A 19,303-nucleotide genomic window follows, 5' to 3' on the forward strand; every position below is an offset into this window, starting at 1 on the left:
GTCCTCCTCCCCTGAGCAGATGCAGTATACCTCTCCCCAATAACATTGAGCCTGCTGCCTTTGAGCCTCTCCATCACTTCACTCTGGCTTTCTATCCTATTCTAGGCTATTAATAAGTGTGAAGAAGAGTTGATTCCTTTAGGCATCTGAGGCCTCTTCTTACTTCTGGTAATATGGTGTACTTCTACATCACCATACTTTTATAAAATACATCTTTAGTGCATTTGACTGCAAGTCCAGTATTTCCATCAGCCATTTGAAGTCAATGTTAAAAGATATATAATCCCAAAGCTGGCTGGCCTTGTAATTGAATGTCATCTCTTCACTGTTAAAATTTCCTAATGATTTCCTGCATTCCAGTAGTTCATTGTGTGTATGCCAAAGAAAGCAAAGGAAAAGGTCTAGTAAAGCCAGCCTTAACCACCCTACCCGATGTAGGAGTAGTTTAATTAAGTTGTTAAAGGGAACATTCCAAAGGTGAACCATCAGCTTTTTGTATTATGAATTATATACAGTTAATAAAGACTAATTATTTCCATAAGACATGTTTCTATGATGGTAGTGGCAGTACTTCAAAGGATGGTGAAAAATGCCGCATTTATATTATGTGACTCAACAACAGTACTAGCAAAGTGATGTCATTGCACTAAGCTTAGGCATTCAAATGGGACAGTTGAGTTTTCAATGTTTATCCCATCTGCTACTTCTAGTTCAAGTGTGTTATCTCTGGGAGGAAAGAGCTGTACTGAAGAAATTCTGGGCATGCTGATGAAAACAGGCCCAGCCTTTTGTAACCGCTTCAAGAGTCAGATATAAAGATTGCATTGGAAAGCTAGGGGGAGCTAGGTCTATTGAGGAAGATGTAACTATCTTGCTTTTTATAAATTTAAAAAATACTTTTGGTCATCACCCACCATACTTGTCATATTGCATATGAGTCATTTGTTTTGTCATGTAGAAGCAATACCCTTGATGGAATCAATGACTTTGTACAGTCTTTCCAATTTCTTTTAAATGTGAGGTGAGAGAGTCAGGTTTCCAATAAATTAAATGTGACAGGTAGCACCTATCATACAGAGTCATAGAGATGTACAGCATGGAAACAGACCCTTCAGTCCAACTTGTCCATGCCGACCAGATATCCCAACCTAATCTAGTTCCACTTGCCAGCACCTGGCCCATATCCTTCCTATTCATATACCCATCCAGATGCTTTTTAAATGTTGCAATTGTACCAGCCTCCTCCACTTCCTCTGGCAGCTCATTTCATGCAGAAGGTGGTGTGTGCATGGAAATGTTGCCCCTTAGGTCTCTTTTATATCTTTCCCTCCTCACCCTAAACGTATGCCACCTAGTCCTGGACTCCCCCACCCCAGGGAAAAGACTTTGTCTATTTATCCTATCCATGCCTTTCATAATTTTATAAACCTCTATCAGGTCACCCCTCCGCCTCTGATGTTTCAGGGAAAACAGCCCCAGCCTATTCAGCGCCTCCCTATAGACCAAATCGTCCAATCCTGGCAACATCCTTGTAAATCTTTTCGGAACCCTTTCAAGTTTCACAATTTCTTTCCTATAGCAGGGAGACCAGAATTGCACGCAATATTTCAAAATTGGCCTCACCAATGTCCTGTGTATCCGCAACATGACCTCCCAACTTCTGTATTCAATACTCTGACCAATAATAAAAAGCATGCTAAATACCTTCTTCACTATCCTATCTACCTATGACTCTACTTTCAAGGAGCTATGAATCTGCACTCCAAGGTCTCTTTGTTCAGCAACACTCCCTAGGACCTTACCATTAAGTGTATAAGTCCTGCTAAGATTTGCTTTCCCAAAATGCAGCACCTCGCATTTATCTGAATTAAACTCCATCTGCCATTTCTCAGCCCATTGGCCCATCTGATCAAGATCCCATTGTAATCGGAGGTAACCTTCTTTGCTGTCCATAACACCTCCAATTTTGATGTCATCTGCAAACTTACTAATTATACTTCCTGTGTTCACATCCAAATAATTTAATTAAATGATAAAATGTAGTGGACCCAGCACTGATTCTTGTGGCACTCCACTGGTCGCAGGCCTCCAGTCTGAAAAACAACCCTCCACCACCACCCTCGGTCTCCTACTTTCGAGCCAGTTCTGTATCCAAATGGCTAGTTCTCCCTGTATTCCATGAGGTCTAACTTTGCTAACCAGTCTCCCAGGGGAAACCTTGTCAAATGCCTTACTGAAGTCCAGATAGATCATTTCGAACACACTGCCCCCTTCAATCCTCTTCGTCACTTCTTCAAAAAACTCAATCCAGTTTGTGAGACATGATTTCCCACGCACAAAGCCATGCTGACTATCCCTAATTAGTCCTTGCCTTTCCAAATAAATGTACATCCTGTCTTTCAGGATTCCCTCCAACAACTTGCTCACCTCTGACGTCAGGCTCACAGTTCTATAGTTCCCTGGCTTTTCCTTACCACTTCTTAAAAAGTGATACCACATTAGCCACCCTCCAGTTTTCTGGCACCTCACCTGTGACTATCAATGATACAAATATCTCAGCAAGGGGCCCAGCATTCACTTCCGTAGCTTCCTACAGAGTTCTAGGATACACCTGATCAGATCCTGGGGATTGATCACTTGTGTGTTTCAAGACATCCAGTGCCACCACCTCTGTAATATGGACATTTTCAAGAAGGCACCATCTATTTCCCCACATTCTATATCTTCCATGTCCTTCTCCACAGTAAACGCTGATGCAAAATACACGTTTAGTATCCCCTCCATCTCCTGCAGCTCCACACAAAGGCCGCCTTGCTGATCTTTGAGGGGCGCGATTCTCTCCCTAGTTACCCTTTTATCCTTAATGTATTTGTAAAAACCCTTTGGATTCTCCTTAACTGTATTTGCTAAAGCTATCTCATGTCCCCTTTTTGCCCTCCTGATTTCCCTCAAGTATACTCCTACTGCCTTTATATTCTAAGGATTCACTCGATCTATCCTGTCTATACCTGACATATGCTTTCTTCTTTTTCTTAACCAAACCCTCAATTTCTTTAGTCATCCAGCAGTCCCTGTACCTACCAGCCTTTCCTTTGGACTGAACTGGAAGATGCTGCCGCGATAAAACAATGGTTCTCAAAGTGTGAGCCTCCATTAAGCTTTACCCAATCTGATGATTCCGTACGGATTTGAGTGAGTGAAAAGGCGGAACATATTAGGGTCTTGTAGGGTGAAGACTTCCATCCACAGGTCTCCCAATTGTCTTCCAGGTCTCTCAAGTGCTGGCAAATGGGACTTGATTAATTTAGATATCTGGTGGGCATGGATGTGTTGGACCGAAGGGTCTATTTCCATGCCGTATAACTCAATGGCAATGTCTAATTTGCTAATGAAACTTGTACCTGAATGCAATCATGCAAAAAAAAAGTTTAGGGTGAGTTTTTTTCTCATTAACACTCTGTATTGGTATTCCTCTACCGTTGTTAACTAAGTGGGTCCTTAGACCCAGAGAAGGAAAGAAGGATGGTGCCAGCATTTACTTAGAAAACATTTGTTACTTTTTGGTCCGTTTTCTTTCCCAAGTTACCACTTGGGAGGTAGTACAATATAAATAGCTTGGAAATGTTAAACCGCTATCCTACTAAAGCCATTATTATCTGAGGTAATTTAAGTATATTCCATGTTCCAGGTTTGGATCTCTGTTCCAAAGCTAATGTTTCTGCTGCTTTTGGCTGGAGTCTCTATTTTCAATACTGTTTCACATTCAACTCTTTTCTCTAATTTTGCCACGGGCACCTCAACCTCTTTCTGGCATTTTTCTGGCAAACGCTGTGGAGTCTGCAGAAGAAAAGAGACCCCAGTCTGCCCACTGCAATGAAATATGCTGCAAAGTGCACCCTGCAGAGTGAAGGCAATGTAAACTAGGCGAAGCCACGTATAGTGTTGATATCCTGGCAGAGCTCTAGCTCTGAAATTGGAACCAGCTACAACATAAAACCACAGTGCTGGGCAACAGACACTTGGAACAGGACAGATGTTAACAGAGAGACCCTGCAGTTTAAGTGAGATTAGGATCTTTGCATAGAGAAGAATGAGTAGTGCAACATGAAGTACAGGGCTGCACATTTTGAGAAGATTATCACTGCTCTGGTTCTTATGACTTGGAGATGCCGGTGTTGGAATGGGATGGACAAAGTTAAAAATCACAGCACCAGGTTATAGTCCAACAGGTTTATTTGGAAGCCCTAGATTTCTGAGCACTACTCTTTCATCAGGTGGTTGTAATTTTTAGCTCTGGTTCTTGCCATAATTGTCTACAATTAGATAACAGTACAAGGCTGTAAGGTGCATGTCTTCTGCCAGAGCCAATAAAAAAAAAGCATGGTTTATATACCTAAACTATTTATATGCTGCAGTGAGACTAAATTACAGGACAGGAGCAGGATAATGGAAGATAGTTAAATTGAAGACTTTCTAAACAAGGGTTTTATGTAGTCCATGCAGGGCCAAAAGCATTCGTAACTAAGTCAGGCTCGAAACGTTTCAGACAAGCTCGCATCAACTTTCCAGAGTATTTTCCACTGCAGTAATTGTAATGAGGTCAGCCAGCTGGACCTCAGAACGATTAGATTAAATTCCCTACAGTGTGGAAACAGGCCCTTCGGCCCAACCAGTCCACACTGACCTTCCAAAGAGTAACCCATTCAGACCCATTTCCCTCTGACTAATTCACCTAACAGTATGGGCAATTTAGCATGGACAATCCACCTGACCTGCCCATCTTTGGACTGTGGGAGGAAACCAGAGCATCCAGAGGAAACCCACGCAGGCACAGGGAGGATGTGCAAACTCCACATAGACAGTCACCTGAGGCTGGAATTGAACTTGGAACTGGATGCTGTGAGGCAGCAGTGCTAACCACTGAGCCAACATGCCGCCCATCTGGTTCAATCAGGGAGCTTCTGAGGATAAAAAGGGGACCGTCTGAGATATTGACACTGTAGCTGGGTCTGAAGAGGCAGTATTAAAGTCAAGGTCTAGTCCTGTGTAAATAAACGGTGACTTGATGGGATACCAGCCTCAGTGCAGCTATTTCTCTCCCTTCATAAAATTCAGGTATGTGTAACTTGCACTTGAGATTTACTGTATTTGAGAAATAACTGGTCATCTTACAGGCAAAGTTACAATAAAACTTGAAGCTTGAGTGTACAAGGAGACTTGAGCTTAAAGGAAGTATCCTGCCAAGAAATTGCAAGCAATGTTTTCAATCACATGTATGTAACTTATTTTGGGGAATAAAACGGGTTTAGGAAGACCATTCCAGTGCTGAAGGTCCATGCAGCTGAAGTCATAGTCACCAATGGGCCAACGATAGTTGGGATGCTGGAGAGGCCAGAATTTGAGGATTGCAGATATGGAGGGCAGGACCAGTTGAGGTTTTGAAAACAGATGAGAATTTTTAAGTCAGTGTTGCTCAGCCAAGAGTCAGTATAGATCAGCAAATACAGGTGTGATGGGTAAAGGCATCCAATGCAGTTTGGGATGTAGGCTGCAGAGTTTTGAATGAGCTAAAGTTGAGGTTGAACATGGGGAGACCATCAGGAGTGTGTTGGAGGAGTATCTGAAGGTGGAAAAGGCATGTTTGATGGTTACCTCAGCTAAACTGAGGTAGTCGGGTGATATCAAGATGAAAATGATTGATGTTGCAGTTATGTAATTGAAAGCTCTCGCAAATGTTTGCACAGAGCTCTTTTTGCTTAAAACAAAGTGTGCACATGAGCATTCCTCTTGAACAAGCAATTCTTCTGAAACTGGAGCTACAACCTGTTGTTCAGGGACATTTTTCCTCAGTCACTTGTCCTGGATAGTGTTGACTTTGTTTTGTTGGAGTTGCATTCATCCAGGCTTGTGGAGAGTATTGCATCACACTATCTATTAGTTTTTGTCAGTGCTGGACAGGCTTGGGGAGTCAGAGGGAGTATGGGGATGGGGAGATGTAGGATGTCAGTGCCTCTCCATAGGAATCTTAGCTTCTGACCTTGTCACCACAATGTTTAGATGAAGGGCTCATGCCTGCTCCTCGGATGCTGCCTGACCTGCTATGCTTTATTATCACTCTCGTCAGTGTATGGATTGTCCAGTTCAGTTTCTGCGCAGTGGTAGCCCCCATATTGTTCGTGCAGAATCCATTGGTTGTAATGCCATTGAATGTCAAGTGGAGATGGTTAGATCCCCACATTGGGGATGATTGCCCAGCACTGAGCATGAATGTTACTTGACACTTACTAGCCCACGCCGATTGCCTGGGTCTTGTGTATCTACATCGCTGTAACTGGGATCCCTTATATAGCATTGTGAGCAATTATTGTCTCTGTATTATAAAAAAAGATATTATTAAAGATGGGGGAAGTGTTACTGGAGTGTAACTTTCAGGAAGGATTGAAGAGGTCTGGTTCAAAAGTCATAAAGAGAAAACAGAGCAATAACTGATAAAGGGCTTTAAGATTATATAATGTCTCTGTCTCTGATTGGAGAGGATGAGGAAAGTGACTGGGGGCTGGTGAGAAAGTTCACACCCCTGCCCAATGTCCCAGGTCACCAGCTGTATTCCACCTTGGAACGAATTTTCTGGAAATGTATGAGGAGGGATGTAGAGCTGCAGAGCTTCATGCCTGGGAATGGCAAGTAGCCATTAACTAATGAGAGCTGAAAATGTGTTGCTGGAAAAGCGCAGCAGGTCAGGCAGCATCCAAGGAACAGGAGAATCGACGTTTCGGGCATAAGCCCTTCTTCAGGAATGAGGAAAGTGTGTCCAGCAGGCTAAGATAAAGGGTAGGGAGGAGGGACTTGGGGGAGGGGCTTTGGAAATGCGATAGGTGGAGGGGGTCAAGGTGAGGGTGATAAGCCAGAGTGGGGTGGGGGCGGAGAGGTTAGGAAGATGATTGCAGGTTAGGAAGGCGGTGCTGAGTTCGAGGGATTTGACTGAGACAAGGTGGGGGGGGAGGGGAAATGAGGAAACTGGAGAAATCCGAGTTCAGCCATTAACTAATGATCCATCGTCAGGTGACTGAAATTTTTCCCATCAGTCTCCAGGTTGCCATGGATGGTTGGGGAGACAGTGGAAGAGATGAGGACAGTGCCAATCTGTAGATCTCTAGCAGCAGACAAAAACCATCAACACCCAAAACAGGCTGAGAAATGGGGTCTGGTTTCAGCAGCAGCTGCATACTTCCCAGTTTGATGGGTAGCCCTGCAGTAATGGTGGATCCACTGCAAAGGCCTTTGTGCATTATAGGCTTCCAAAATGTTGAGCAAGGTTGTCTCAGTCTTGGGGCACCCTCTCATTCGCTTACCTGAGAGAACATCCTGCTGCTGTATTTGAGTTGACAAGTCCTCTATTGGCTCCCCAATGCCTACTGTTTTTGAAATGTACTAATCAAACGTAATTAGGACATCGAGCACCTAAGGGTCACTGTATCAAAAATCAAAATTGCATGGAATCTACACATTTACCTGTTGGACATGTAAGTTCACTAATCTACCCACTGTCATGAATTGACCAGTCTGAGGATAATCACCATAATCACCAGTGAATGACTGCTTCCCCCACGTTCCCAACCAGGGCACGTTTTTGAGTCTCATTTTGATCTCCAGTGAAAACTCTGCTCGTCGTTTCCACTTCAAAACCTGAAACCAGAGCTAGTATATTTGTGACAGTCATTCATATATCCAGTGTGGAATTGAGAAGATGTCTGTCCCCAAACAGAGGTTAAGAAAGTGTGGAGCTGGACAAAGCACAGCATGTAAAGTAGCATCAGAAGACCAGGAGAGTTGACGTTTCAGGCAGGACCTTTCGTCCCGATGAAAGGTCCTGCTCCTTTGATGCTGCTTGACCTGCTGTTCTTTTTTCAGCTCCACAATTAATCATCTCTAACTTTCCAGCATCTGCAGTCCTTACTATCCCCAAAGAGTGATTAGAATTTGAAAGTAGTTATCACTGCTAATAGTTGGTACTAATGTTACTGACACATTCAAGGGAAGCTATCAAGCCTTGAGAGAGTGAGAGAGGACTAGGATGCATTCATGGGGTTAGATGTTGGAGGCATATACTCAGCACAAAGCCAACCTGAGTGGCCTGTTTTTGCGTTGTAAACGCTATAGTACATAATTAAAGCGAGTGAGGGTCTCGATGGCCATGTGTAATTATGGGAGTAGAGCAAAGATCCTCTGACATTGTTGAATCATGGCAATGGAAGACATCGGCCTCTTGGTTTTATTGGTGGTGCTTGATGTTTAAGCAGATTTTTTAAATTTCAAAACACTGACAATAAGCTGCACAGAAAGTTTCACTGCAAGCTTCAGTTGGTTTGGTTAATGCAGACAGTCTGGCATAATTTCTGCAAGTGATTCAGGAAATTGACTGCCATGATGTTGATCTGGAAACATTCTAAATAGTGAAGTGGAGAGGAGCAAAGCTCACATTAAGTGATTCGGATTGAAATATTTTTCAAACCACATGGAATGTTGAACATGCTTTCGCCAATGTCAAAATAGCTTTGACTGTTACCTATCTGTCGGGCATAGTTTGAGGCTCCCTCACTGGGAGTTCATGAAGAAAGTAGGCTGCTTCAATCTTAAAATCTAGTTTGAGGGGCATTGAAATACAGATTTACAGCACAGAAGATGGCTTTTCATCCCACCGTCTCTGTGCTGGGCGAAAAGGACTTTCTGGTTTAATTCTGCCTTCTCACAATTGGTTTCTTGCCCTCTAGATTGAGGCTTGTGTGTATCTCAGAGTTATGAGGCCTTCTTCCTATTTAGGCAGAGTGTTCCACACCCCCTATCACCACCTGGGTGAAAAAAATGTCTATCTCAAACCCCTCAAATCTTTTTGCCAGTTACTTTGCCCCTGGTTACTGACGTCCCTTTGTTAATTGAAGTAAAGTCCCACATATTCCCACTGTCTAGGCTCATCACTTTTGAACACTTCAATTATAATCTCCATTTGGCTGCCCCTGTTCCAAATTCATTAACACTGCCTGTCCAGTCTCTCCACATAGCTAAAATTCTCCATTCCTGGCAATATCCCAACCAACCTCTTCTGTGCTCCCTCTAGTGTGCGAGCATGCACCCTGCAATATCCAGAGATGTGCGGAGACTTGATTTTCTTTAAATGTGAAGACAGTTTCTTTCAAGGAAGTAATCCTGCTCCAGATGAAAGTTGTGATCAGCTGTGTTTGCATATCTTGTACTTCATCCAGCTCTAACACATTTTAATAATATTGCCTAAATTTAAGAGACTTCAGTCCCTCGACTGGGAGAATATTTGCATTCAATCCAAAATGTATCTGTGAGCCTCATGAGGTAAGGCTTAATCCAATAGCTGCTTGTGATTGGTATAATTGTTTGTCTCACTGGTTGATGCATTTCGCAGGGACTGAAGTAAGTTTCATTTTGTTCAGAATGGCCTCTGTGGCTGTCAGCTAATGGGATAGTGCCAAAGAACCCAGATCTGTACGACAGCCTCCACAGGTTCAATGGCCATAGAGAAAGATGCTCGATTCTTCTTGGAATGCTGCCTATCCTGACCTCAAAGACCAAGCTGCACTTCCTACAGGTCAAAGAGACTTTCAAGGGTTGGGATTGGAAGGAAAGTGCAATTTAGATTTTTTTTATCTGCAATGTAAACTTATAATCAACTGTATATCTTCTCACAAGCAAGTAATCATTGGACATGACATTCCATTCCCTGGGGCTCAACTCACTAACTGTTTTATTTTGGGTGTGATATGGCTCCAATATTTGCTTTTGCCCTGATCTGGTCACGCACTAAGGGAAGAAAACTGGAATGGTTGATCTCAACGATTACCCTTTCTCAGCCTTGGTTTCTCGTTGAGTTTTTTTAAGGCAATTTTTCTGAGAAATGTTAAGTGATTCATATTTCTAGGATTCTTCACTTTTCAGCTGTTAGACGATGTCAAAGGTTCTGATAGGCATGCAATGCAAAAATTTGTGGTGTCAGGCATTCCGTAAACTATAATTTTTTTTAAATGATTCCCTTTTGGATTAAGTAATTTTTGGTACAAATGTTCTTGTACTTGAGTGCAGATTTAATTTGGAAGGGAAAGTTTTTCATAAGGTCACTGCCCTGAAAGGAGCTAGTGTGTACAGTGCACATGGTAATGGAATTTTAACTTGGTCTTTCTGAGTATTACAAACTACTCAAATGGATCATTTTGTTTGTATTTCATGGGACGAGAATGTGGAGCAAAGTGGGGAATGGGTGTTGGTGCTAATCAGCTAATTGTCTCTTGGCACTAGTTTGTCGACCTGAATTGATTCTGATCTTCATTTCTTGCTTTTAGTTCCCTATGCTAATGTATTCCTTTTCTAGTACTTCACTAATTCCCTTCTCACTTATAATACTGTTTTCATGTAGTTCCAAGTTCAAAGCAAATTGTCATGAAATTTTCTTTGTTTCAATCACAGTAGGGGGAATTGTCCTCCAATTTCTCCCTTGTAATGGTAATTCCTACAGGCTGCTGTCTTTGCCAGGTTAACAATCAACATCTGCATATCACCTTATCACTGTTCATAACCTTTTACAGTGATTGTTAGAATTCTAGTTTCTCCATTTCTGCTGGAAGAGGTTACAAGTTTGGAAGTACAGCATGTCTGGAACATGAGATCCTTGGCCTCATGGACTCTGTCACACAGCTCCACACAATCTTTTACATTACTTTCAGTATAGGCATGCTGTGATAAATCTCTTTCTCCATTGTTTCATTTTGCATTTCTTCATTACTTCGTTTTCCTGACCGGTCGCCCACATTCTGCATTACATCAATTTGAAATCATCCAATATGCTTACGCTGTCTTAATTCATAGCCATATCTTGACTTGAAAGTTCTCCTTGTTTCTTCCCATCTCTCCAAGTCCTTGTGCTTGCCTATATCTGCTCTTCCAGTCCCACAGTCCTCCAAGATATCCATGCTCCACTGATCTGATTCCTTTTGCATTCCCAGTTGTAATTGCTCCACTGTTGGTGCTATGCTTTCAGCTGTATGGATCCCAACATCTGGAATTCCATCCCTATCTGTATCTATGTTGCTTTCCTCCTTTTTAAGAAACTTTTTAAAAACTTACTACTTTGGCTCAGCTTTTGGTCAACTGACCTAATATCTCCTCCTGTGGTTTATAATGTCCTCTGCAGTGCTTTGCCAGGACATTTCGTGATGTTAAAGGTGCTAAACAATTGCAGGTTAGTGATTTGATTTTGGGGAATTTTTGCTGTATGCTTTCTGCCTTCCAGCCTGGAGCCTATTTGTATGTGTGTGCAGTATACAGCATAAGATGATCTGCTCTTCCATCAAGCCAAAATAGCATTCTACGTAACTCCTAAGTCAATCTTGTGATATATGCATTTCAGTGCAAGTATGATATTGAATAGATATGCTGGATGCCCCAAAGACTGAGGAGTGACCTGATAGAGGTTTAGAAAATCATGAAGGACATGAACAGGGTAGGGGAGTCCAAAACTCAAAGGCATAGGTTTAAGGTGAGAGGAGAAAGATTTAAAAGGGACTGGGAGGCAATTTTTTCACACAGAGGGTGGTGCATGTCTGGAATAGGATGCCATAGGAGATAGTAGAGGATGGTACAATTACAACATTTTGAAAGGGGAGGGTTTAGAGGGATATGGGTGAAAATACTGGCAGATGGGACTAGATCAATTTAGGATATCTGGCCTCGTGGATGAGTTGGACCAAAGGGTCTGTTTCTGTGCTAAAACTCTGACTCTATGACTGGGGGATTGTATCAAATGGCATAACCCTTGTGTTAATTCAAAGCAAATTGAATTAATTTGGCTTTGTGACAGGCAAGATGCTGACCACACCAAATGAACATGTGCTTACAAAACTCCAAATGATGTATGATTTTGTTTATCAGGCAACATTTGCTAAATCGCACTTGTACTAGAATTATTCTGATGACCAATTTAAGATTGTCTGTTTGACATGCAGTGTGATGCATTGTGCTTAAAGGAAGCCAAATAAGTGAATACATGGGGCCCTGTTATGTTCAGACAGATAGAACACACACACTGTACTGCTCCTGTTTCAACTGATCAAAATTGGTGACAGCCATTCTATGGTCAAGCCATTACCCTAAAGAATAAACTGATCAGACAACTTGCTTGGTTGAAATCTAACCAAAGCTATGCAGTGAACTGTCAATCATAGTCTGACTGGTGCATTCTCTACCAATCACTTGCCAACCAGTCAACGTGTAGTATAAAAATGTTGTTTTACTTAACTTTAATATTCTTGTGAATGATCAGTACAAGGTGAAAAGATTCAACAGTTTTTTTCAGAAATAATCAAATGTCAATTGCCAGCAGTATTGTGTATTCATTGATTCATTGACACAAGCCAGAGAAATAATTACCTTGTGTCTTATCAAATTTCAGAGTTGCATTGAACATGGAACCCCAAAGGGGAGAGGATATTCTTTTGAGGCATTATCTATATTTGCATACAGTAAAGTTGCAGTAGTATTTCCTTGGCATCTGCTGTCCTTTAGAAAAGCCTGACCATACAGGACATGAGTCATGCCAGATGCCGTCTATCTGCCTTCCCATGCAAGTGTTTCCGAAGAATGACTATGCATGAGTTATAGTTTAATCTGCACTTACGTTGATATGTAACTACTTCCATGTGTTTCATTTTTCTATGATTTTGTTGCTTGTGGGTAATGGTTCATAACTCCTGACTTAACTAAATTGCCCTATTTCTCTTTGCAATCCTTCTGCATGATTTATTCTTTCCAACTTGAATGCTGTCCTTTTTCTCTTCACATGATTGTAAGGCTTCCTGTCAGCTATTCATAGGTGGGGTGGGGCTCCAGCATCTGCCTTTCAGAGGAGCTTCTGAGCATCTTGTTGAGACTCTGGGTAAGTTGGAAGGAGAGAGAGGCAGAAGGAGAGGTGATGTGGGGGAAGTCTGGCTTCTGATGGACAGAACCTAATGACGTCCTAGCTAGTGGCTGTAATATGCCTCACTTTCCTTATTTGACGTCTACAACAGGAGATGTCCATGAGATTGTTTAAACATCCATCGTTTCATCCTTCCTATACCTTGGGCTGAAAATTCAGTAATATGATGAGCTGAAGGGCCTATTTCTGTCTAATTCAACCAACAAACATCAAACTACACTGATCCCATTTACCTGTACTTAGTCCATAGCCTACAATGCCCTGGCCCATCTAGATGCTGCTTAGCTGTTGCAAGAGTACCTGCCTCCACTCCCCTTTTCAGGCAGCACATTGCATATTTCTACTCCCATCTAGGTGAAAAATACTTCCACTGACCTACATTAAGCCACTTGCTCCTCAACTAACTTATGCCCTCTGGTTTTAGACACATCTGCAAGGAGAGAAGATTCTCACAATCTATCCTGTCTGTGCCTCATAATTTTGTAAACCTCATTCAGATACCCCCACAACATCCTTTTGCTCCAAGGAAAGCAAACCCAACCTATCCAGTCGTCTTGTGAAACTTTTAAAATGTCAGTATACTAGATTTAAACATGTATGTGTAACCTTCATATAAGAATGTGTGGAATCTTGTGCAGAACAGATAAGAAAAGGAGGGTTGGATGTGGTTTGGACTGAGTGTCTTCATTATAGCTCAGTCAATTTAATTCTTAAAATTAGGGAGTACCAGAAAGATGTACCTGGTACGGAACCCTTTTTCACCTCTTAGCAGAAGAGGCCAAATGGACACTCAATATAAATTTGGAAATTGTAAAGGGAGAAGGAAATCAGTTCTTTCATGCACACAGCAGCTCGCACTGAAATTACATCAGCTTTCAAAAGCATGGGTAACATCACAAAGTTGTGGTACTTACTGTCCAAACAGTGTAGAAAATGTGAAAACTTGTGTATTTGAACACAAGGAAGTTTTTGGATGGTGTGCTAAGTCTTGATTACTGGGAATTAAACTCTACGTTCTTGAACATTTCATGTTATAAATGTGGAGCCTCGTTCATTTAAAACGGCACAAAGCTTGGTTAATTTTAATTTTTGTCCTCATCATCTCTTCCCCATGAATCCCATCTTTCTTTTCTTAACAGTTTTCCTTTCTGGACATCATTTTACCTTGAATTAAATACTCATACTTATACGTTGGGGTTTAGATCCTGCTGCTTAATAATTTTTCAATCTGACAGACAACCTGTCGATTTGTACATACAAATGATTAATTCCGATCTCTGTAAAGAAATGGAATGTATAAGGAATACATGTAACTAGCACAACATGTTGGCTCTACTTGGGGGAAAAAAAGTAAACAACCTAACCAAATCACAACAATAGTCAAGAGATTTTGTTTTGCAGTTGTGAACAGTTGCCATTTTGGAGGATCCTGACTTTAGGAAACTTTCCAAAGCTGTGCTTTTAAAGTAGATGTTTCTGACTTCCGTAAAGATTTCTGACATCATCTTTACTATAATCAAGAACCAAAGTGGTTTAAAATTTGCTGTATATTTCTTTTCTTATCAAAACACAGTTGCTGATCAAGTTTGAAAGTCCTGATGGAACAGTTTGAGTAATGTCATTACAGCAACAAATAACTGATTGCCAACAGAAACAATTTAGTATTAAATTCCCCTGATGGTTTAAACTTATGGATGGATTGGAAATTGGAAGCTATCATGAGCGCAAGCTTATTGCCCTTGTTTTTAATTGAGCAGCTTTCAAACTTCCTCCCATCTTTGCAAATGTGTATTTACTATGCATTCCCAAGCTAGTGTCACTGGCACAGGATAATTATTTCCCCCTCTACATCTTGTCAGTACGAGAAAGGCAGGCTTGCATTTATATAGCACCTTTCATGACCCTTGGCTGTAACATTCTTTGAGTTACAATGAGGTTTATTTAAAATCAAATGTAGAACATGGCAGTCAACCTCTATGCAGCAAGGTTTCTCAAACAGCAATACAATGACTAGCAATCCTTTGATTCTTGATTGAGGACCAGATGTTGACAAGGGCACACAGGAGAATGCCCCTGCTCCTCTTTTGTTTTATTAAAAAGAAAGTACCATCGGACCTTTTATCCCCATCTGACAGGGGAGTGGACCTTTGTTTAATGATTCATCTTATAGATGTGATCTTGGTCTGTATAGTGTGCTCAGTAATTCAGAAATGTTTATGAAAATTGTACCCAAGTCCCTGGAATGAAACTTTAAGTCTGAACCTGCTGGCTGAGTCAGAAGTGCCACTATGGAGCTGAGGTTCATACATTGCAGACTTAATTTGGCTTTGACTAAAGCGAATTGATTGTCCAAGTTCAGAAACAGTTTCAGCATCTCTCAAAGATAGCAAGTGAAGAACTTAAACAGTCTCTCTGCTATCATCAATTGTTTTCCTTGATTTGTAAGTAACTTTGTTTCTCTTAGTCTGCATTGAATGGACATTGCTTGATGGGTTTTCCATAGCAGTTGAACAGTGAGAGTTCGGAGGATTGTGTAAAATGTGTTCAACCCCACTAGCTGATCTCTCTGCATTTTTTTGTGCCTTGGAGGATAAGCTGTTTTCTTTTTTTTTTTAAAAAAAGGGTACTATTGACAAAGTGTGACACAGTGCACAATAAACAGAAGGCTCTCTAAAGGCTTGATAATTTAGAGTACTGAAGTTCTTGTTTGCTATCTTATGCCTTAAGCATAAGATCATGAGTACAGTTGCTTTCAGGCAAAATGTTTCAAAGCTGAACATCATTAATTTCTTCTTTTTAATTAATTGGGTTTGGTCACAAAATTGTAAATGCTAACTGTTTCTTTTATATGTACCAGTTGTTATGCTTCTGTGAAAATCCTCTGTGTAAAGTTTTTTGAGAGTCCAAAAACTTGAGATGTTTGATGTCAGCATAGTGAATACAGTAAATCCTTATTCCAATCTAATCCCCTTTGCTGTCATTGGTGCATCCTTTTATAATTCCCTCTGCAGTTATAAATACTGTGTTTAATATGGTTTATGCTGATCCCATGACTTTGAGAAACCTTGTGATTTTGTTTTCTTTGGGAGAATAAGGCTGTGTGGGGGTGTCATTTAACGGGGGTGAAGAACACTGTTGAAAAAGTTAACTATTTTACAACATTGCTGACCTTTTTTGCAATTGACCTGAAGCTTCATTCTACTCTGCACCAACAATGTGTTCTAAGCCAAACCTCCTGAAGATCAGCATCTATTACGCCCTTTTACCTTGTGTTTCCTTTCGGAACTTCTCTAGGATGGTTGTTTGGAATTAATTGAACCGCTAGGCTGTAAACCTACGTCATTGCAACCGAGGTTAGGATAGCTTGAGATCCTGCAACCGGCAGAAGGAACAAACTTTTATGTCCATTGACTGCTCAAAAAAGAAGTTGGCCTAACCACTTCCAGTACAGTTATAGTGGCAATGTGGAAAATTGCCCGGGTATGACGTCTCCACAAACAAGACCAATCCAACCCAGTCGATTACCACCTCAGAGGACTACTCCTCAATCATTAGTAAAATAATGGAAGGTGTCATCAAAAGTGCAGCCAAGCAGCCTGTGCTCAGCAATAACCTGCTCACTAAAGTCCAGTTTGGGTTACGCTGAGGCCACTCGGCCGAACTATCTTCAGTTGCTTCATCAATGCCCTTTCCTCCATCATAAGGTCAAAAGTGGGGAAGGTTGCTGATTGGTGCTGAACATTGCACTTTCATAACTCCTGGGATACTGAAGTAGTCAATGTTTGAATGCAACAAGATCTGGAAAATATCCAGGCTTGGGCTGAAAACTGGCAAGTGATATTCACAACACACAAATGCCTGGCTATCACCATCTCCAATAAGAGACCATCCAACCACTGCCCTTGAGATTCGATGTGTTGCAATCACTGAATCCCCCTCTATCAACAAGCTTGGGGGTTGACTCAGAAACTCAATTGGACTCACCATATGAACAAGAGTAGGTCAGAGGCTAGGAATCCTGCGAATAACTCGCCTTCTAACTCCCCAAAGCTTGTCGGTTTAAAGGCCCAAGTCAGGATTGTGATGGAATACTTCCTCCTTGCCTGGATGGGTGCTGCCCCAGCAACACTTGAGCAGTGTGACACCATCAGGATAAAGCAGTCACTTGATTGACACTGCATCCACTCTCTCCACCACCCCCACCACCACCCCCACCACTACTCAATATACACTGCTGCTGCTACCTACAAGATGTCCAACAGAAATTCACTAAAGATGCTTAGGTATTACCTTCTAAACCCATGACCACTTTCATCTAGTAGGTCTAGGGTAGCAGCACCACCTGCAAGTTCCCTTCCAAGCCACTCACCATCCTGAGCCATAAGTGTATAGTTGTCCTTCACTCTTGTTGCATCAAATTCCTGGATTTCCCTCCGAAGGACATTGTAGGTCTACATGCAGCCATGAACAGTTTAAGAAGGCAGCTCATCAGCACCATCTCAAAAGCAACTCAGGACAGCAAATGCTGGATTGGCCAGCAATGCCTGAAAAGAAAACCTCCACTCTTGACCAAATATCCTTTTCCTCTGAACTCCCTAACTCCAGGCAAACAAAAATCTCAGCACACAACCTGCTGTTGGAAATGAAAGACGACAAGGAAGACCAAAACATTCTTCAGAAAGATATTTAATAGAATGATAATCAGGTTTGTTTTTGGTTCACATTAAAATTATGTTTGCAATGTTTTGGGAGGATGAAGGGCCTGTGGTAGGTATTCTATGATTCTAAACTAGGATCAGACACTTGATGGCGGAAACATGCTGATGAACAGGATTAGTTAAACGCTGTCAGTATATATCCTTGCGTGTAGAAGTGCAGCAATATTGTGGATTTTATGGAAAAGGCCTTTTTCTTTGAGTCAATGCAAGTATTTCACTGGAAGTTGTCAGTGAGAGTAAAGGTTATGCACAATCTAATTGACAATTGTTGGCATATGCAATGCTAATTATTACTGAGTGAGGCATAGGCATTCCATTGTTTAAGGGAAAATGAAATAAACACTTGAAGCTGAGAAAGATGTGGAGAATGTGAAGGGAGGGCAAACCAGTGGGAATAGGTTTGGAAAGCGCAATAAAAGGTGAGCAATACATGACTGACAGCCTCTTTTTGTAAATCTCTGCTCTTCACCCCCCTCTTCCCCATGACTCAATCAATTGGTCAGCCATGTATCAATCATGCAGCAATATAAACCATTTAAAATTGTGTGAAACATGAGAGTTGTTCAATGTAATATTTCATATGTAAGCATTTTGTTGTATTACAGGATTGCCTGAGGATTGCAAAGTAGAGACTCCAGCCTTCACAGATGCTGTCCGATTGTACCGTCAGTCAAAAGATCAGTACGGCACATGGGACATGCTGTGTGGTAATCAAGCACAGGTAAGCTATCTCACTTGTAATGGGGAGAAGGTGAGGACTGCAGATGCTGGAGATCAGAGTTGAGTGTGTAGTGCTGGAAAAGCACAGCAGGTCAGGCAGCATTTTTGATGGCTTGGTGATGGGAAGTGAGGTCATGGTCAAGGGGGCAGTAGGAGGCCTTATGCCTGAAACGTTGATTCTCCTGCTCCTCGGATGCTGCCTGACTTGCTGTGCTTTTCCAGCACCACACTCTCGACTATATCTCACTTGTGATGTCAAATCCTAATTGTGCTTGCATTCTGTAATACATTAAACGCTACCTCCCTTCTGCCAGATGGTTTATTCAGGCTTCAACTTCTTTTCTACGTTGCCACTGTGAAAATAAAGTGCCAGTAGCCCCATCAAAGATACCAGTCACATCAGTGTGTAAAAGATATTCCACTCATTCTCTTCCACACTTCATTCCCATTGATTCATTCAGGACATGAAGTGGTTTACGTAATTTGGTAGAGTGGCACATCTTAATGGGGCTGCTAATTAACAGCAGCCAATGCAAATCCAAATATACAGCTGAATCCATTTCTAGCCTGGAAGCTTCTTTAGAAAATGAGTCCAAACTAATGCTGTCCTCTCCATTTTCTTCATGGATATGAAGTACAGGCCTGTAATTGATACCAGCTATCTCAGTTTCACCAATGCCGACACTATGTTTATGATGATCAAATTATTAAATCCCAAGCATTTGAAGGACTTGGGGTGTGTTTGACAAGTGCAAGTGAGATTGGCAGTCTGTGTCAGCAGGGTCAGTGAGATAATGACTGAAGGTAGTCCGTTATAGTGACCTGACTAATTGGAAGTACTTCCCAGGGGTTCAGATGACATGTCATCTGA

The 19,303-nt window shown here is 41.6% G+C and overlaps 1 protein-coding gene across 1 annotated transcript in view; it reads left to right on the forward strand.

Annotated features, from left to right (window-relative positions):
* LOC122564784 (protein Niban 2) overlaps positions 1 to 19,303 on the forward strand; it is a 195,210-nt gene that overhangs the window by 129,014 nt on the left and 46,893 nt on the right. Inside the window, exon 6 of the mRNA XM_043720003.2 lies at positions 18,318 to 18,433. Coding sequence (XP_043575938.1) covers positions 18,318 to 18,433 — 116 coding nt within the window. The remainder of the gene's footprint in view (positions 1 to 18,317; positions 18,434 to 19,303) is intronic.

The sequence above is a fragment of the Chiloscyllium plagiosum genome, unplaced genomic scaffold (assembly GCF_037043375.1).
Source record: "Chiloscyllium plagiosum isolate Xiang-an unplaced genomic scaffold, Cpla_swu_hap1 HiC_scaffold_21, whole genome shotgun sequence".
NCBI classification, from domain to species: Eukaryota; Metazoa; Chordata; class Chondrichthyes; order Orectolobiformes; family Hemiscylliidae; genus Chiloscyllium; species Chiloscyllium plagiosum.